General features: G+C 51.0%; 6 protein-coding genes across 6 annotated transcripts; 3 read left to right on the top strand and 3 right to left on the bottom strand.

Annotated features, from left to right (window-relative positions):
• The first annotated feature begins 193 nt into the window (after positions 1-193).
• Positions 194-3,772, top strand: J3458_000640 (uncharacterized protein). The gene is made up of 3 exons (XM_066116253.1): positions 194-2,685; positions 2,749-2,858; positions 2,929-3,772. The coding sequence occupies exon 1, from the start codon at positions 1,715-1,717 to the stop codon at positions 2,147-2,149; it is 435 nt and encodes a 144-aa protein (XP_065978135.1). The 5' UTR covers positions 194-1,714; the 3' UTR covers positions 2,150-2,685; positions 2,749-2,858; positions 2,929-3,772.
• A 199-nt stretch (positions 3,773-3,971) lies between these two features.
• Positions 3,972-9,214, bottom strand: J3458_000639 (uncharacterized protein). Its single transcript, XM_007811637.2, has 3 exons — positions 6,729-9,214; positions 6,131-6,661; positions 3,972-6,070 (listed from the first exon to the last, which is right to left on the bottom strand). Exons 1-3 carry the CDS (start codon positions 7,404-7,406, stop codon positions 4,937-4,939), a joined length of 2,343 nt encoding a protein of 780 aa, XP_007809828.2. The 5' UTR covers positions 7,407-9,214; the 3' UTR covers positions 3,972-4,936.
• Positions 9,215-10,137: 923 nt separating this feature from the next.
• Positions 10,138-10,389, bottom strand: srs2_2 (ATP-dependent DNA helicase srs2; the record flags this gene model as incomplete). Its single annotated transcript, XM_007811638.1, has 1 exon — positions 10,138-10,389. One exon carries the CDS (start codon positions 10,387-10,389, stop codon positions 10,138-10,140), a length of 252 nt encoding a protein of 83 aa, XP_007809829.1.
• Positions 10,390-10,844: 455 nt separating this feature from the next.
• srs2_1 (ATP-dependent DNA helicase srs2) lies at positions 10,845-13,814 on the bottom strand (the record flags this gene model as incomplete). The annotated part of the gene is made up of 1 exon (XM_007811639.2): positions 10,845-13,814. One exon carries the CDS (start codon positions 13,812-13,814, stop codon positions 10,845-10,847), a length of 2,970 nt encoding a protein of 989 aa, XP_007809830.2.
• Positions 13,815-15,136: 1,322 nt separating this feature from the next.
• On the top strand, positions 15,137-16,699 carry J3458_000636 (uncharacterized protein; the record flags this gene model as incomplete). The annotated part of the gene is made up of 1 exon (XM_007811640.2): positions 15,137-16,699. One exon carries the CDS (start codon positions 15,137-15,139, stop codon positions 16,697-16,699), a length of 1,563 nt encoding a protein of 520 aa, XP_007809831.2.
• Positions 16,700-18,435: 1,736 nt separating this feature from the next.
• Positions 18,436-18,825, top strand: J3458_000635 (uncharacterized protein; the record flags this gene model as incomplete). Its single annotated transcript, XM_066116252.1, has 1 exon — positions 18,436-18,825. The coding sequence occupies one exon, from the start codon at positions 18,436-18,438 to the stop codon at positions 18,823-18,825; it is 390 nt and encodes a 129-aa protein (XP_065978134.1).
• Between the last annotated feature and the right edge of the window lie 1,202 nt (positions 18,826-20,027).

The raw sequence follows: 20,027 nt of genomic DNA, 5'->3' as shown, positions 1-20,027 counted from the left end.
TACTTGTAGAGTTTGGCTTTTGCAACCAGCTCGAATCAGGCGAGGCACAGTAAAACATGCGGCTCAACCGGACGTGGTAGTAGACCTGCGCGCGCTACCACGTATGGTACAGAGTATCAAGGAGCACTACTGCCTACCTAGGTAGGTAGTTATATAGCTGCTCCGTACCCTGCTTTTCAGTACAGGTAGCAGGCTCGGGGAAGGGGGCGGGGAGACACGCGAACAAGCAGCAGCTTCTGTATTAATGACAACAAACAACCATAGTGGAGATGAAGTGTTTGCTTGTCAAACCCTGCTCATGATCCACCTGAACGACGTGACAGGGAGAGACCAGGGTGACTCTCCACATGGTAAGAATGTAATAAGTTAGTGGTATCCTGACAGTTGTTGCCCGTTCGCCCGGGTTCTGTTTTGCTTCACTGCGGTACAGGGCTCCTGGTGCAGCGCGAAGGATGTGGCTTTGAAATGGACTCCCAAGGCCCCAGGGCAATGGGCCGGATGTTGTTTGAGGCCCTACGGGACGCGGACCGAAGCCCGGAAACGAGGGTGTGGCGCCTTAAATTGCTTGGTTTAAGTTTGGTTCACCAAGCGATGACGGCCTGACTGGTCCACTTGATGCTCGCCATGACAATTGATACCTCGCGCAAAACGTTGGTCAGACCTTAGGTGCGTTTTCGATACAAACCCTTGACAGGTGCGCAACTCTAGGCCGTTATCCTTGGTAAGGCTGGTCCCGGCCGAAACTGCCGCGTGTGTCGACAGCAAGCCAGGCAACCGGGGCACACATACATATTTCAGATGCGCGTGATTAGCAAGTAGAGGATGGGTGCGTCAAAGAGTCGTATCACAGCGTAGAGAGCACCTTGGCGGGTGTTTTCACGACATTCTAGTTGTAGAGACACTGGCAGTTCTCAACGACACAGTGACGTCGTTTGCTGAAGGCGGTTCTAATCGGCGTTCGGAGCTGTCAAAATAAGTCAGGGAGCTCTAACTGCACGTCGAGCTGACCATGACATTAATTCCGGCATGGGGTCTTGGTTATTAGGGGGCAGCCAACCCGTGCAAATGGCTGTCTCTGAGAGGGTCACGAGACTGAATCCGTTGGTGTCAACCGCCGCTCCAGTGGTGTCGTCCAAGAAGCCAGGTAGTAGTGCCCGAGTCAACGAGTCCGCATATGATGAGTAGCCAAGGGAGGATGCGGACAGCAGCTTGTGCATTCTAGACCCGTAGCTGGAGTGGGTGTCTCGTTTTGGTGTTTGCGCAACCAGCAGGCTGGATTGTAGGCGACGAATCGATGTCTGATAGCCCAGCGAATGGTGTGGCCGATCTAAGTCTAAGATCGTGGCTGAACACCTTCTGGCAATTTTTCAAACATGCAGCTGGCAATCCCCCGGCCACCGCCAGTTCGAAGTGCCACATACGTGAAGTACTCCGTAGGCTCTCGAGAAAATGACTTTGGCGTCTTGCTAGTGTCACGCCATCGTCGCCAGGACTTTGGTACTGCTCGCGAGAAGCGGTCGAGGGTTTTTTCTTTTTTCTTTTTTTTTTTCGCGATTGCGGAGACACGAGGCTGGACAGAGGCAGGTTGCTTCGATGGTTGAACAAGTCCAACGATCCTCCAGGTCTGTAATCCTATTGTATTCACCGAGTGTGCAACCCGGCTCGATCAACCTTGCATGATGGACAGCGTGATACTAAGCACGAGTGACGTTGAATGCATAGACGGCCGGCGGCCTTGGTACGTGGAGTTAACGAACCACGACGGGTTCTGCCGTGCTGCAATGTCAAGTTGTCGTCTCGTCATGAAGCGAGTTCGTCGTTTGATTTCGAATTGTTGCTTGCAAGTTCCTTCCTACCCTTCCTCCACACGCCCCATCTGACTGACATTCATCCGTCTGCTGTCCATCTCACGGCGTCTGTTTGCCTGATTGCCTGCCTGCTTACCTGCATGTTTGCTGCTTTCCTGCTCGCCAGCGCCTTCCGTTTTCTTCTGTCTCCACTTTGCACCTGCCTCGAGAAACATCAGACGAACAAAGGAGTTTCCACCACCTGTAGCCCCACTCAGCTACGTTATGCCAGCTTGCTTTTCTTGCTCAGTCACATTGACTCGGGCAAAGACTGCCTACGACAAGACCGGTTCTTTCGCTGAGGCTGATTTCTATCTAGAAGTGTACTTCAGTTGCTCAGAACTTGCTAGAACAACCCGCTGATTAACTCAGTTGTCAAGTTTATAATATTCGAAACGAGCCGCTTCCCGATGGTTCCCTTTCACGGCCCCCATCACACCCACGTTCGGCATCACGAACATCTCAGCTTCCCGAAAACATGAAAGCGAACCGGCTTCTGACGTTCTATCTTCGGCGTGGCCGGAGAGAAGCATGACATACTCTAATCCTTCATGGATAGAGAAACAACAAGCCAGGTTTGTGACCGACGACATGCGCTCAAATGGTGTGAAGCAAGAAAATTTCATCTCCTCGGCCCCCATTACATACCACGGATCCACCTGAAGTAGGGGTGCACTCTCTGCCTTTCAGCGCAGTTCACGCAACTCATGATGGTTGTGGCCGTCTTTAAACCGCGGTCCACGTCTTTAGCCTTAGCCACCATCAATTCGATTGGCTGTGACGAGCCAGAAACAAAGCAAAATTTGGTTTTGTTAGGCCGTCTGGACTGAAAGGATGAGTGAGATGGTCCATCTTTCTCATTGGCTGTGGCTTGGCACTTAAACTAACCAAGGGATTGCAGCTATGACCAGTGGTCATGTAAGACGGAAATCACAGCAAAACCTGACACCTGCTCTTGCTTGACTTTGACAGTCTGTTACCTGATGGAGAAACACAACTATATACACTATAGTACGAGACATCCAATATCGGTGTGTGGACGGTGTGTGAAATCACGACAGTAACGCTTTCAATAATACAGGCAAAAAAAGCCTGAGTAATGGTCGATCGGGAAACAGGTTCCTAGCGCGGAACACGCCACATAATATGAGTGTACAGAACCATGTCCAGTCGACCTGATTGTCAGGCTCAGATCACGCAAATTTCTGCAGAGGGTAATATTCGCATATCCGGGGTAATGATCCGGCGAGTGGTCGCGCAAGTCTTGGGGTGGTTTCTCTCTTCTTCTTCCCTGTTTGAGACTTCTGGAAAGTGTGTAAAATTGATGTGACAGATTAATTGTCATAATGGCTTGACGTTTAGCGCCGTTGGGCCTTCGGCTGGCAAGTTGATTATGACAGCACCCTCAGCCATATCTCAGCAGAGCAGGGATTGCCTGTCGATGGTCTAGAGACTAGACGTCTGTCGCACAGTATAGGGGGTCTAACGGATAAAATCCCGTAGCGTGGCCACGCCCACATATTTTTGGTATTTTTCGTGGTGATAATGTCCGATAAGATTATGCAATGAACCCTGCATAAGCCCACGGGGACAGACAACAATAACGGCTCAAGCAGACGAGCGGTTTCCAGGCTGTCGAGGGAAATGGGTAATGGACGATAGACGATACGGTATCGAACCTACGTTATACTTCCAACTTGAGCGCCTGCAGCTCGACGTCGCTTAGACTTGGCGGACATTTGTGATTGTCCATTCTATCGAAACTAGCTAGTGTGGCGGAGTGCTTAAATGTCCTCTGACGTCTTGGATGTCAACATCAAAGTTCTAGGAAGGTCGAGGGCAGCTTACCAACGCACAACATATCTGCATTATCTACAGTTGTTGTATGTGAGCCACACCTGGCCCACCCATCTGTCTCTCCCGCTGGTTTCCCTTAGTCAAGACAATGCGAGCTTGCGAAGAGTTTTGGTCGTCTTGTGTGTATGAGCTGATCACGCGCGGCATGGGACACCAACTAGCAACGACGCACAGACTGGGAAACGGCACAGAACCTGGCCAGACAGCGTGGTCCTGACGTAATTCTTTTGTTACACGGCAGCGAACTTGACGCATGCGGAATGTGTTGGATGCTCCAATATTAGTTACGAGTTGACTTGAAAGAACTCCTTGTCTGAGCTCCACGTTGTGTTGGGAAGCAATGAATTCCATCTGCCTGCATTATATGGGATGATGGCATATAAGAAAGGGACTTGTCCACGCAGCACACACTAGACTCTCCTATTTAGGCCCTAACATGGCAATTCATCAGCCGGGCTCAGAATGGGAAATAAGTAAATACGTAGATAACATTCAGAAACAGAACATACGCCAAGTCGCAAGGAAAAAAAGACAATTGCTTGGCGCCCAGACAGGAGACACGCTTCTTCAAGCCACAGAAATGCCTACTATTCCAACCACAGAGGGGCCCAACCGTGTGCTCGCCTATTACTTTTCTTGGGCTCTCGTGCCTGGGCAATGCGACTGGTCAGGTATCCTGGGAATAAAGGGGAAATTTTTGCCCTACATCTTGCCTGCGCTTTCGAGGGTTTCATGCCAGGCATGCATACGTGAATGGCCTTGTATCCCATTCCCAGTTGTACCTGCGCCACTGACATGGCAGCGCGGAAGGGCTACATGCCAGGTTACGTGGTTTGATTGTGAGCGTGTGAGTCAAAGCCGGTTTCATCATATGCCGTCCCGAGAGAAGAGAGCAGATTGATCCCTTTTTACGATGGCGCATGATTTCAAATCTTAGGACTGCACAGGAAAGACACGTGGACTGAGTTTCGTTTCGTTTCACAGTACGTTTGGTCGTGGAAGAAGAGGAAACAGTTTGACGTGGGATACCGTGACACGGCGTGCAGACTTGGATGACACCGGCTTGACTTCTTTTTTCTTTTTCTTTGTTTCTCTCTTTCTTCTTCTTCCTTTTTTTTCTTTTTTTTTTTTTTGGAAACAGTACAGGGCCGATAGCAACAGTTTCATCAAGGGGTGCGCTGGGGGTATTTCATCTCGTTGCATTGTTTGCTACATCACTATTAGAAAATCCATCAGGAGCGCAACTGTCGTGTCAAGCCGCCCGTCAACTTGAATGAATTGCTGGTCCCCTCGAATGGCTTTACGCTGCCAGCAAGGGGCTTGGAGTCGCCGTAGTATTTGATTCTGTACGTGCCTGGCTGGGCGTTTCCATACGTCTCCCATGATATATCCACCTCACTGTGTCCTAGGATAAAGTTGGTCCGGCGCCATGAGTAGACGAGGAACCAGTCTGTATCGTCGCGTACTCGGGTCCACGAGCCGCCGGGACCTCGCTGCTCGATGGCGGCAAAAGTTTGTTCCTGGCGGAGGTTATTGCGAGGGTTGGCGCCTTGGAAAGTGACGTTGACCACAGATCCTATTTGATATGATGCGGACGGTTGGTGGACCACCTTGCCAAACGTTGAGCCGATAGGCGCATTGTCGACGACCACACCGGTGATGAAGGAGAGCGCTTTCCCGCGGTTGTCGGGCGCAAGAGGTCCTTGGTCGGGCGTGTCCTTTGAGTCTGGGTGGAGGTAATGCATGTTACTGACGGTGAGGTTGATGTAGGCATCCAGTTCATGGGGTCCAAACAATGTTGATGCGCCCTCGTAGCGTTGAACTTCGTATTCTTCGGGCGTAGCACAGTAGTGGGAGTAGCTGTTCGCCGGGCCACCAAGAACAACGATGGGCTTTTGGGGCAGGAAGCTGGAAGCTTCGGTTGCAACAGCAGCTTTCCACCGTCGTCCGGACATGGTGGTTGCTTCCGAGGGAGAGACGATGATGACGAATTGACCTACGCGGAGGGCTTGAATGTCGACAATGTTGGGTGTCCAGGCATAAGGCTCATCCATTTCACCAACGTCGAGGAGAATCGGCTTAGAGCCTTGGCATGCCTTTTGTTCCTTTGTGGGCGTTCTAATAAGCCCCGAAACGACTTTCCAAAGAGGGTTGGCATTGGGCTCGCCAGAGTCACCTTGCGTAAAATCGAATGCGCCAGGCCAGTCGGATGTCCCAGCTGCGAACGAGTAGCCCAGAGCGGCTGGGCAAGTCTGCGCCTGCTTGCCATTGGGAAGAGTGAAGTTCCAGAATCGCATGTCGTGGAAGAAATGGAATGCCTTGACGGATGAGCCTGCAATTGGGGTTCCAGAAGTACCCAGGGAGTTCTGTCGCCGCCCATATTAGCGTCCTGAGCCTGGTGTCATTCATTTATGCCAAAAACTTACGTAGATGGTTTGAGCACCTGCAAATTGACGACGTCCTATCTCATAGCAGCTTTTGACGCCGAGGTCCAACGCTCTAAACTCAGGCCCCCGTCCGTGACAACTCTGCGACTTGCCATCCGCACAGGTGCTATTTTTCAAGCTACACTGCTGGCCGGATCCATCATCGCAATATGCCCCAAGAACGTTTGGTGTAGTATCGCCCACGTTAGCTTGGCTAAACCCAGCCACAAACCCATTGGCAGCGTTCGAGTTATCCTTCATGGCATTTTCGAACATCCACGCCGCAACTCCCTTGTTGTCCGCAGCAGCGTGGGTGTTATTACCGAGAAGGGAGGTTCCGTGAACAGGAAACCATGTGAGGACGCCGATATCCTTGTTATCGGAAGCACGCTTGAAACGAAGGAGGGTCATTAAAGTGTCAGTCTCATCCTCATATTGCTTGCGCTCGGATTCGGGATTGGCAAGATAGGCGTAAAGCGAGCGGTTAATAGCGCCATCCTTGACTCTGGTGGTACCTGCGTCCAAATAGCCCTAGGAAGCTGTGTAAGTATGCGGCATGTGATATGAGAGAGTCAGGTGCGTCTATTCAACAACGTACGTCCTGAAGATTTTCATGAGCGCGCTTGATTGACAGCACAGCACCGTCCACGAGAGCCTGGTAGCTCTGCTTGTCGAAGCCCAAGGTTGTAACCTGCGGCAAGAGATAGTTGAACCAGGCGCCTGGGCCAGCATGACTGTGAGTGCCGGTCAAGGCGATGTTATTGTGGCCGTAGATACTGTACTCAGTTCCCAGCTTCTTTAGTCCGTCCAACACGCCATAACGTGTAGCAGTATCTCCAGACTGCGAATCTAGGACCAGGTACACAAACCGGTCATGAGGATTATTCTTGTCAGCGATAATGAAAGCGCGGCTGTGCAGACGCTGCCGAAGACCAGTGCCTTTCTGGTCGAGGTTGGCATATCCGGCAAAGCCGATCTCAACAACAGGACCTGTGATGTCTGCTTTACCAACGCCAATAAGATACTTGTCACCCGTGGCGGCGGCAGAACCGCAAATTGCCAGCGTGCTGAGGACGCACAGTGCCACCAGGAAGAATAAGCTGTGAATGGAGCTTCTCGAAAGGCCCAAACCCTTGGAGGGCCGAGCAGTCGAGTACGCCATGAGGAAAACAGGCCTTGTGTATTCAGCATGTAAATAACCCGTCAACTGTGGGATGGCGTGTCTTGACGTGGAAACATGTCCGAGGCCATAATTCACGAAGGGTGTGTTGAGCATATGATGACCTTTATATTCAACAACCTTCTACACAGCCAACTCCCGGACCCAAAGCAAGGACAGCCAGCATGGCCAACTCTTTCGTCACTGGCTGCCTCGATATAGATGGGCCCTGATCGAATGGGATGAGAGGGGATGGCTAGCGGCACGTTCGGCCCGTCTCGTGATGAGAGTGGCAACGATGCTTTCATCCTGGCAGGTGGCAGAAACCACTTTCTGTGGCATGGCTGTCATGGAGGTGGCACGGAGCTTCTGAAGGATGCTAGTTGCAGCGGATAAAGGACAGGCGTGGTGCCTGGTGCGTCGTCACAATCCGCAATATTGAACTCAAGCGTCCACTCGCAGCGATTTAGAGCTTGGGGCTGGAGCCTCTGGACTGCCAGTGACAGACAGACATGAGGGCCGAAGATCGAGGCGCGTAGTACCGGCGGGATCCGCCAATGGGATGTGTGATTTGACGGACATGCGGACATGCACGAGATAGGTCGAGATGAAGACTGGAGATGATGGTTCAGGCCGTCCTGTCGGGGATGCAAGTTGGGGTGGCATCGAATGGCACTGATCAAGGACCATTGTCACCTTGGGCCACAAGTTGCACAAGTGAGTTTATACAGTATATATGTAAGTACGGAGTACCTAGGTGGCTAGTGTAGGGCACGAGTGGCACTTATGTTCTGTCGATGCAGAAATGCACAAATTGTACCGAGTACCTACCTCGAGTATGCATGCATTTATTAGTAACTCTGCGGCTTCAAATATTCGACTCGTACTTGTTGCCTCCGTACTTTGATGGTTCACAAAATGGTGCCTCCTACAACACCGAAAGAAACAGCATTTGTGTACCTAATGGGTATCAACTGTTTGCGCACCATCACGTTCCAAAGTTGACCTTACCAAATATTGGTTCCCCGTTCCCAGCGGCAGCTCCAGCGCCACCACCAGCGAACAGGGCAGGCGAATAAGGGCTGTGTGTGTCATCAGCCAGCATCTGATCAACTGGGCTACTGTCGTGTGCATCGTGAGGTCATCAGACGCCTCTTTTGTGCCACTCCCTCCAACTTTGATAGAGTTTGGACGAGACACATCACGATTTTATCAGGGCCGCCAGTCCCAGGGTTATTGATACGACAGTATCGATAAGGAAATTGGATCTCTATCACTCACTCTCTTTGTATGAATTGGCAATCCAACTGGGGCGAAGTGGCGACACCGCCAGAGAGATGCACGACTCACTACTTCTGGAACGTAGGGCCCAAACCTGGGAGTTTATACATGAGGAAAGTCATGTCATCATGAACTTACTGAAGTAACACTGTTCATTGCGCCATGTATCATCGCGCGAGGGGCCGCAAGCCTTGGTCCTTCCGTGGGACCTCGGTCTAATTCAATGCCCGGCTGGACTGGCCATGGATGTGTTCCCACGGGGAAAGTGAATAATTATGAGACGTGAGAACTGTGCGTGGGTTTCTGTGAAAGGGAGAGTCTTCGTGGACCGGGTGAGTAGTTTGCGGGCTTCGACACAATGCCTCTAATTACGACACGCCGAAAGGGATTACGTCTTTAAGGCTAAAGTGCAAAGGATGGAAATCAAATATGCCGTGAGAAACATGTTCACCGTGCGACCAATCAGTCCGTGCTGCCAGTGCCGCTGCGCAGGTAATCCAAGATCACGATGAAGGGATCCTGGGTAAAGACTCCGACAGGAATAGGCCACTAGCTACCTAGGATACAACCCCATAGCATTAGACAAGAGGAAATATATGTTGCTAATTGAGGTTCATGATTCAGAGACTAGGCATCATTTGAACGCGTCCCAGAGAAGGAAAGCGGCAGGAGTTCTGCGTCCGGCGGTGAATTGGCACTGTCATGGGCAAACAAATGATAGGATACGCCGCTGTCCGTCAAGCAGACACGTCTTCGAGGTGTACAGATGCTCACCAGCTCTCTGAGTGCGGCGCTTGGAAGCCACTGCGGAGGAGTTGGTTATGGATTGTCCGTATCTCTTGCGCGGGCAGTAATATAGGGTAGCCGGACGTGCTATGTTTCCAGGCGCCTAGAGAGACACCGACCGATATCTGCTGAATGCAAAGTAGGGCCTGGAACTGTAGGCTTTGTTTTTCCTGACCGACGATTTAGCAGAATATCCGCGATGGCGTAGGATGTACCGATAATCTTGGCCTGCCTCTGTCTCTCACTGCCATACCGCCGGTTTCGACGTCTGAATACGTCAAGTTTTTTAATCACACGGGCATGGGCTGCCTGTCTTGTCTTGGAATTAGAGACACCAATACCCAAGCGCCTCGGGAGGACAAGTGCTCGTTGGGTAAGCACAGGAAGGAAAGTAATGGGAGCTCTCCCGCGCCGAGTTGAAGGGCGACCAAACCTTTTGGAACTCGACAAATGCCACCATGCAGGTCGGCTAGAACAACAGCGTGTAGCAGTCCCAGCGTATTCAAAACTCGCAGGATGGCGCTGGTATAACCAAGGAATAATATGATGGGCGTAGTCGCAATATGATTAGCTAGATGCAAGGCTTGTCAGCAGTAAATATCAGGTTGTACGTCAAAGTGACCCACGGAGACAAACAGGCGCTTTGGAACAAGATTGAAGCGATGAATCGAATATTCCAGTATATGTACCATTGAATATATCACAGAAAGAACGTGCTCTAATTGAACAGCAACTATACCCCCTTATATCCCGTTGACAAAAAATCTGACCTGCGATGCAATTACAAACTTGCCAAATCTAGTTCCAACATGCCAGGGAAGTAATTGTAAACAACATAGCTGTCAACAACAGCACATGCGCCAAGTCCGTAAGCAACATTGCGTCGAGCCTTGGGCGAGAGATTCTTCCATGCCCATGAGTTACTTGCCGCTGCATCGGTGGTAGCTGGCTTGAGAGAGGCAGTGGTGGTGGAGAAGGCTCGGCGGGTGGCCATCTTGGTGATAGAGGTAGAGAGACGAGCGACGGCAGACATTCTGAGGGCTGGTAGTTATAGGTGGAAGTCTCAAGGTAGATATTTCTGATGCGCTCGATGTGCTGTCCTGCTTATTGCAGGATAGGGCGATTGTTTAGAAATGTAGATTGCTTGGTTTGGTATGGATTGTGCTGTATTGCTTGATTGTGCAATGATGAGTTTCTGAGTCATATGATTGAGAAACTTGACCATCTATTTATATTTCTTCGTTGCCAATAACACGACTGATAAGCCTTACACCAGCATAACGGGAGCATAACGCTTAAGCGTTAAGATGTGCTTGCCCTCTATGGAAAGATCCACATTTTCTGATCGTTAAATCCAACTGCTGGCGGATCTGATGCGACGCCACAATAGTCCACAGCCTCGACCCTGGTACTCATGACGTCCAGTTGTAATACTCCCGGTCTCGTCCAAATACTACCGTGATATTGAAAGTGAACGTCGTGCCTTCGTTATGAATTACCCGGTGGGCCCTTTGGACGATTGATCGTGAGAGGCTTGAATGGTTTCCGGAGACGATCCATTGATGGCGGGGGACCGAGGCCAACAGGCCGCCTTATGCCGCCAGCTGGCTTCATAGATGTGAACGTTGTTGAGTGGAAGACAGTTGCTGGGCGCTGCAAAGCTGTCTCTCCCTCCTCATGTGGCGGCTCTGGTGAAAGTGGTCGCGTGGGGGAGCTCGAAAAACAGGCGTACCGTTTGGCGGAAGGTTCTTTCATCGTCGACTGGACTACATTGGGCCGTGAAATAAGTTTGGCACCTGGAATCTTGTGTTTGGCAAATGTTGGGTCTATAGTTGCTTTTGTGGTAACGTTGACAGCAGGCTGGAGAGTTTGGTGGGCTGCTCGTGATGCGGCTGCCTGATATCGAACGAGAGAATAATCTGTTGGTGCAGGCTTTATGCCTGCAGCAGTCGCGAGTGTCCTGGATTCCGTCGTCACAAATCCAAGCAAGCTTCTTTGGTCCGCTCGTCGATTAGTGGTTCCTTGAATACTTCGGTTTGAGCCGGCTTTACCAGCGGCATTCCGTGACGCCTCTGCCTCGACGCCAGATGCTGCTAAAGCCGTTCGATGTGTGCCTGCACTAACGAATCCAGGTAGGGAGGACATTGTGAATCCGGAAGACTGCTCCATTGTTGTAGAATAATCTGGTTTCCATGGCTTCTCCTGTGTCGAACCACCATTATTTACACAATGCTGTATCTTTTGCTTCTTTGGCGCTCTGCCGTACCAGTTATCCTCATATGGATCGAGATTATTAGGATTCTTGTGGTCGAAAGGATCAAGTGGATATTGGTCATCCTCGGGGCAAAACATGATTGGTATCTTGTCGAAGATTGATTTCTCGGATAGTATCACCCGGCCGAGAATTCTGCCTACGCTTTCCACGACTGGCCTATCGAATGACGGTCCTTTTTGTGCAAAGGACCCGGCAAATGCCGAGACAAATGGTGAGAGTTCGACTTTGTTGCCCAGTCCTTGAGATCCATACAGCGGACAGCTCAGATACAGCAGGGCCTTTGCCCTTGTCATGGCCACATAGAGTAATCGTCTCTCTTCATCCATGTCTTCGGCTCGGGAATGAGGTATTGATCCTTCGTAGACCGAGGGGATAAATACGACGGGCCATTCTAGGCCTTTGGCGGCGTGGATAGTTGATATTGTCACCTGCGACGCTTTGTCTTGCTCCTTGTCACCCGACTGGGCGTCGGACGCAAGAGCCACATTGGCCAGAAATTTACCTAGGATATCATTATCCTTTACTTGATCGACGTTTTCAATCTCGGGCAGAGCGTGTTCCTCTTCTTCGTTGCCATAGTCACGCACAAAGTCGTTTGCCAAACTCAGAAGTTCTTGTACGTTGGCCCACCGCTGTTCGTGGTCCTCCTGATATTCTGCTTCCAGGTACTTTTTGAAGGATAGCTGATTCACCAGTTGTTCAATCAAATCCACCAGGGACACGGGATTAGTTGCACTAATATTCTCCATTCTTTGTCGCAAAGAAGAGATGACGTTTAGAAGCTCAGTGTTCAATTTTTGCTCCATGTTTGGGCGGAGTTTCGTTGTTGCTCGTCGGCCTCCACGGCAGTGCCTGCATAATAGTGCCCAGAGGCTAAGCTTTGACATCTCTGCTTTCTCCAGGAGAGACTTTATTGTAGTCTCTCCTATACCTCTTCGAGGTACATTGATAATCCTAGCCACAGCGTCATTCATATTTGGCTGGTAAACTACGCGGAGGTAGTCGAGTAGGATTTTGATCTCCTTTCTTTCGTAAAACTTGTGTCCTCCTATCATGCGGTACGAGATACCTGCCTTGCCTAGGGCAGACTCAATGTGTCTGGACAGGTACGCCGACCGTAGCAATATCGCCACATCTTCATTCTTTATCGCCCCTCCAAACATTGTTATGGCTCTTTTTAATTCGGATACAATCCATTCCCCTTCTCTGGAGGAACTTTTAAGCCTCCGGAGCACCGGTTTCGTACCCTTAGTATGTACCGGTAGAAGGACTTTCTGATATCGCTTTGAATCCTGCTGAATAACCTGCAGCGACATGTCGAGAATCAACTGTGACGATCGGTAATTCTCTTCCAATGATATCTCGTCAGTCTCAGGGTAGTCTCTCAAGAGCCGATAGAGATTCTTGATTTCTGCCGAGCGCCACCCGTAAATACTCTGATCAGGGTCTCCGACTATGGTAATTCGCTGTCGAGCCTGTGCAAACAGCTTCATCAAATCATATTGAATGCCGTTGGTATCTTGGTACTCGTCAATCAGCACTGCCTGAACGTTGGACACGCATGATGGGTGCTCTTGCAAAAGCTCAACGCATCGAACCAACAGATCATCATAGTCGAGTAGATTTGATCTGGCGAGATGGTCCTGGTATGCCGTATAACACTCAATAAGCGCTGGGGTCTCATGTGGCCGCTTTCCATTCTGTTTTGGTGATGGTGTCGTGCCCTTGGACTTCCTCTTGCTAATCCAGCTTTTGGCGTGTGCGGGTTCAATCTGCAAATCAAGTCTTTTGATGATCCTTTGGATGATAGCACGGGAGTCTCCATCGTCAGCAATTCCGAATTTGGGGTCCAAGCCAATCCGCTTGCCGTAAACGGCTAGATATCTTCGAGCAATGGAATGGAAAGTTCCGAGTACTATTTTCTTCTCACATTCTTCGCCGAGTCTTTTGCCGATTCTGCCCTTCATTTCCCGTGCAGCTTTGACGGTGAATGTCGCGACAATGACATCAGCGGGCTGATAGCCCACATGTTGCACAAGCCATACGACACGAGATGTCAATGTATGTGTTTTCCCGCTGCCCGGGCCAGCCAATATAGCAACTGTGGGGGAGTTTGATGTGACTGCCCGACGTTGAGCCTCGTTTAAAGAATTCAAGATTGTTTCTGGCTGTTGTGTTTCCATGGTGTTTTCGGCGCGTCGCTGTGCACGCGTAGATGGGGACACGATGCAAATGAGACTATCATTGAGTCAACTTTAGCCACTCTAGAGCACATGCAAGCTGCGTGAAGTCCTGGAGTTAGAATTGAAGAGACAATGGCCAAGAGAAGTCACAAGCAAATGGGTGCTGTACATGGCATGACTTGGACTGGTGTCAAACCGGAACGCGTAACAAAACGCCTCCACGTCGCGGGATCATGTGACCTGAAATTAGCAGGGTCAAGCTTATTGAGATTAACCATGAGGAACCGTATATAAAAAAAAGAAAAAAGGAAAGAAAAAGAAAGTAAAAGACACGAGGCGAAGCATGCATGTTGCACTAATCCGTACCGGAGACAAGTGGCTTGGTGAATTCTCGGAATGAACAAATTGTTCAGCCAGTTGTTGGGTCAAGAAGTGACCAGTGACAATTGCCGCAGCCAGGCCATGCGGAATAAGTACGGGGTGCTCCGTACCAACAACCTAGACATGATCTCTGACCTCAATAGCTACAACGTCTCGTCGGCTCGATTGGGCTCTGTTCGTGTCACCAAACTAAAAACGCGCCCAACAAGAGGCCTTCGATTTTGGCTGACGCGAATGCACAGAGTAGGGCGTACGCATTGACCATTGACCTTATGGACAGACTCAGCTGCTGTCTTGTGTTTTGTTGCCTTCCAGCGGCATTATTTTCAGTCTATTTACGGAGTACTTCGTACAGAGCGTGTATTCTCTCTGAGCAGATGCTCAGATGCTCAGATGAAATGTGATATGTTCAGCACTTCAGAAGCAGGGGCTGGATCTTCGGGCACCAACACTTAGCGTATGCAAGTCCCTCACTCTTCATCCAATCACAGGATTCATCCCCTCATCACTTCGAACTCGGCGCTTAGCATCCCTGCCATCACCACCAACCATCCAACCACAATTCGTCAACACCATCGGTCCTCCTGTGTGCACCTTTTGTCCTTCTGCCTTCCTGCGGTGTGATTCACCACAAGAGGGTGGCCCGTCCAAACGCCATCATGCAAGTCCGGTCAGAAACTGAAGCCCGGCCAGGGCCCGGTCGAGCAATGCCTCTGGCCTCAGCAAACCAACACGCGCTTCACAGCCCGGCGCCAATGTTTGACACACTTCCCACCGTCAGCAGCCGCTCAATGGCTCACTGGGCATGTATATACCGGAACGACGCCTCATATCCGTCCCCGACCTGGTAAATTCTCCTTCAAACCATGTCTTATCGACTTCCTCCAGGAGGTCACATCACACAGTGATCGCCGCCTTAAAGGGCTTACTTCCTCTCCACGATGCCACACTGTTATTTGCGACTGGTCTCTTCTCTGACCTTTCTGTCACTTTCCTTCCTCTTCACGCTCGCTCACTCGGGCCCAGCAGCTACGGAGCAGGTCTTTGACGCTATCAAGCGAGACGACAATCCTCTCGGCATTGACTGGAGTCCTGCACCAGCTCCCCAGGACGGTCCAGCGTTTTCAGTCAGAGCCCTGAGAGACACAAAGTATCTCCCTGCGCAGATTGGCGGTATTGTTGCAGCATACGGCGTATCATTGGTGCTGGTCGCCATAACCCTGCTTTCACTCGCCAAGAAAAGACGGCAGCATATCCAGGCCGGCAACGACGAGGCCGACTTTGACGATTCCAAGGCGATTTACGACACCGACTCACCATCGACCGCCTTTCCCCTAAACCAGTTCAATCCGCAATCACATCTTCGACGCTCGGCGGTCCCTAATTTCTCGTATCAATCACCCATAAACACTCAGTTTAACGATAATACTCTTCCCCCTCTCAAGCCGTATATTTACCCTTCACCAATATCTTCTGTCGGCCACCCAGGGGTAAACCCTTCAGTTGATCAATCTGTTGTTGCTCAAGACAGAAAAATGGCGCAAAATCAACTGGAAGAGATGTACAAGCATGTCATGAATCATGAAGATGCTAAACAGCGCGGAATTGTATTGGACGCCCCCGTTTACCCGAACCAGCAGCGAGCATCAGCTTTTGACAAGTCTGCTACGACACTGTCGGGGAGAGACAAAACCAAGCCGGCAAGCTTGAACCTGAATGCAGAGCATGAAGGCAAGACACAGTCCAGGACTTCTTCCTTCTTCTCAGCGCTGCGCTCTCCACGGAAGAAGCCTATCAAGGGCGTGCATATCTCGCCGCCGATAATGACTCCCCAGTCAGCAACATTTCCAAGATACGAATCGCGGGAGATGAATACGATCCCTCACAGAAACTATGCACCTCCGCCGCCTCCTCCGATTCCTACGGATCAGACTCCCTTTGGAGCCCAGGTCCGGAGTAGCGGCACTCCTCCTGCACCAAGCATGTCTCCCGGAAGCATACAAAGCATCGACGAGCGTATTAATTCACAACTTGGCCCGTCAAACTCTTCAAATAGTGCAAAATCCGAGGCCGAACCCGAGTCGGCTACATCGCAAACGCCTCTGGTTGGGCTACCCTCGTCCCCGAAAGCCGGCGCCACTTTCCCTTCTCTGCCCTCATCTTCCAAGCCTGGGGTTAGATTCCAAAGAGCCAACGCGCCCTCGGCAGTGCGTACTGGTGGTAACTTGCCGTTGAGAGCTTACGAGCACTCTCTTGCCTCGCCGTCCGCTACGCCTCAGACGACGAAGCAGACTGTCTTTGAGAGACGCGGCCCACTGTCACCAACTACCGGGAAAACACCAATGACTGCTGGTGCGGTACCTTATTCGCCCTACCAGCCATTTACGCCACTTGTACCCATTACCCCTTCTCTAGTGACCAAGGAGGACCGAAAGAGAATGAGGAGAATGATTCCCAAGACACCCACTACGGAACTGGTCAAGAGTTCTGAGGAGATGTGGTAATAAAAGGCTTCTGAGAGCACGCCTCGCGACCACGATTAATCTGCATGGATGAAGACTATACCATTGATGCGGCCTCTCTTTTTTTCACATGACCCAGCACAAAGGGTATTTTACTATGTCATCACACTAGCTAGCATACCGCTACGTTTTTCTTGGCTCGTTTTTTTATAGATTAGTGTTTGCGAAAGCCAATATTTAGGGTACGGGGTTAAGGGTTCGGGTTGGACGTGATGGGAACGCCACGATTGGGTGGAACCATGTTTGTATTTCCTTTCTGTAATAACGACTTCTTGACGAGGTAGATCCTCTCCAGTCGAACAAGGATACTATTTCCCATATATGCTCTATACATACTACCACTGTACATCCTATCCCTCTTGTGTTGGTGTGAATCAAACGATTGAGCTTCAGGTCAGTCAGTCTTGCCCAGCGGGCCCAACGTGGGTTGTCGTCCTTGATAACTCAGCCAGTGCATTGACATTGAGCGCCACGGGGCTCAAGATTTAGACTTCTGGAGGCGGCTTGGCTTCAGTCTGCCATTTCTTACAAGGTTGTTGTCTTTTGAGATCTTGGCAGGCCGGGGGCCCTGCAGCCCAGTTGTTGATTCGGGTTGAACTACTCCGTAGCAGGCAAACGACCAAGTGGCCCAGAGGATCACCACTGACTAGGAGTCACTCGCCGGGGGGGCATGACTGTACGATACGAGCCATTCATTGTACGCTCCGTAGTGCAATTAATATGATACAATGGCACAGGATATTTGGCCGGAGACTAGTATGAGAGCGTACCATTTATCTCATCCGACGGGTCAATGCAGATACAGTGGATAGAGTTGGCGATTTGGTCGTCTTGGCTCGCTGGGGGGGGGGCGCATGTAACGTCAGGATAATCTTGCGTCCGCGTCGGAGGTTTCCCGAGGACAAAGAACAGCCGCCATCTTCCTGATGGGCGTGGACCTTTTGAGTGGGAATACGTGCTCCGTGTCCTCCGCATCCTCCGTACCATCGGTGCCCATCAGCTTTGTACGTACATGCGTTTCCGCCGGGTGGGCCGAGAGAAGAAAAAAAATGCATGCTTGCTTGTTGGAACGCTCTGGAAGAGATTGATAGACAGCGTTGAGGTGAGGCTTGGCGATCTGATACGTGACACATGTTACCGAGGATTCCGCAGAGGAACTAATGCAGAACAAGACGTGTGGACTTTCTTGCCAGCCAGTTACCCTATAATAGACTCTTCTTTTCATCTGTTTTATAGATTACATGCGGGATGCACATCCATAATGCGCGGATCGTGCAGAGCATACGATAGTTAGTGGTGGGAGTATTTGGCGAGACCAGGTACCTGGCTATCGCGCCCTGTACTATAATATGCTGTAGTATATATTAGCGTATACTTCTGGATGGGCAAGTGTATTCCGCCACAGACTTGTAGTAGTAAAAAAATCCGGTCAAGTACTTTACCCCCGTGGGGAGACGGCCAGGTTGTTGCGACGATCATTGCCGTTTCTTCGCCCTTGCTAGTCCATATCGGGGTTTGAAACGAGGCTGACAGCGGCAGTCGATTTACTACACACATCCAACCGTCACGAGGATCGCAGCTTCGTCACGGCATCAACGCCGTGCATGCATATGCACCGGCGGGCTCAGTTCTCGTAGAAACGCTCTGCGGAGGCCGTAGATTCGTTTCTCAACCCGCGATGGCCTCAGGAGCCGCGCCGCATGTAATGCAAGTCTACCATGGCGAGGAACGCGGTCCCCAGATCCGCGCGAAGTCGTCCTTCATCAACGACTTCAGCCCGTAGCCAACAATGGAACTATCTCCTACAGAGACGCTCCCAGGGGACCTGTAGCCTCGCCTATGATGATGACGACCTCTGCTACTTCGTCAAAGCCCGCCAAGACCGTCACTTCTGGAACCCAGACATGAGGCTTGTTACGAGGATCTGGCTCGATGGCTTCCAAGGCCGTGGTAAGACACTCCTTGGCGGCTACGGTAGTAGAAGAGCTCAATATCAAATGTGCCTCCTTCCTGCGAGCAGTTTGCTACGAGTACTCAAGTCATCACATGACGCTGCAACGTGCAAGGCCGAAAATGTCCTTCAAACCGTCTTAAGCCAACTTGCTTAGCAAAATTTGGGAGCATATCGCGAGATGCGGAAATGCATATTAGACGCCGCTGTGCCCGGTATTTGCGCCGAGATGGGGTACGCATGGGATAGGGGAGGAGTTCGAGTATCTATACAGCACCCTGTGCTCCAGCTGTTCGAGAGCATGACGAAGCACTCAGAAGACTCACTGGTTTTTAATAGTCTCACTCGGTATGGTGGGAGGGAGGATCTTGACGCGTGGACAGCTGTGGTGCAGGTGTTCACATATGGATGGATATTGTCAAGCGGGCGAGCAGCCTGCTGAGGATTTTGTTTACTAGCGGGAATGGGGGCCCGGGATGGCGAGCTGCTGGGGGAACAAGTTGGATTTCTGCCCTATATTATTTGCCAGGGCGTCGGGGGAAGAGTTTCAGGCATACATACGTGAGGGACCAAGTGGCCCGGAGGATTTTCCAGTGGGTGGAGGTATATCTGAAGCCCCCAAGGCGTGCGGACGTGTTTGGAGGAGTGGTGGGTGTGGCGATGCTACCGTGGAATGTTCTCCGTGTCTGATAAGATGCTCTCTCACGTTGGTGTCCAGCTTCGCATGAGTCAACGCGACGCTCGACTTCCTGTGGACGATGGCAGGACATTCCCGTCCAGCCTACTTACACAGATGCCATTGTAGAGTGACGGTACGGGCCGGACCCCGAGGACTTGGGATTCCGGCATGATGGTTTATGAGGCCTACTACTGCTTGCTACCCATTGTCACCCACCGAGACAGACGCATCCTCTCTTCATTGCATTGTGGAGCGGGTTATACAAATGGGCACAGCTCGACCGCTCCGGGTCAATGTGACATGCGACTGAGTTTGCGAAGCCCTGAATAAATTCCTCCCTCGTTATGATCTCGCAACCAGTTCTCAGGTCACTGCAGACGAAATTATCGGAGCCTTTGGTCCTCCGGTTTGTTTGTCTTGGCGTGGAAGACGAACTTTTGAGCTGTCTCATGAATCGGTGGCCAGGTACCTGGCTACCCGCATGCCTCCGAACAAGCCAGAGATGGCATGCTTCCACGCAGATACAGCCTCACTGAAGTGTACAAGGGGAAGAATTAGCGAGACTATGCTTCAAGATGCTGATTGAAGCAAAATTCATCTAGATGCCGTCTACGCTGTCAGAAAGCCAGGAGCCCCCCCGGCCTTTGCAAGCTGGGGTTTTCGAGCATCATCGTCGGCGC

Source organism: Metarhizium acridum, assembly GCF_019434415.1.
Source record: "Metarhizium acridum strain ARSEF 324 chromosome Unknown scaffold_1, whole genome shotgun sequence".
In the NCBI taxonomy this organism is placed as follows: domain Eukaryota; kingdom Fungi; phylum Ascomycota; class Sordariomycetes; order Hypocreales; family Clavicipitaceae; genus Metarhizium; species Metarhizium acridum.
The sequence above is the reverse complement of the archived record's forward strand: the minus strand, read 5'-3'. Positions and strand labels throughout refer to the sequence as shown.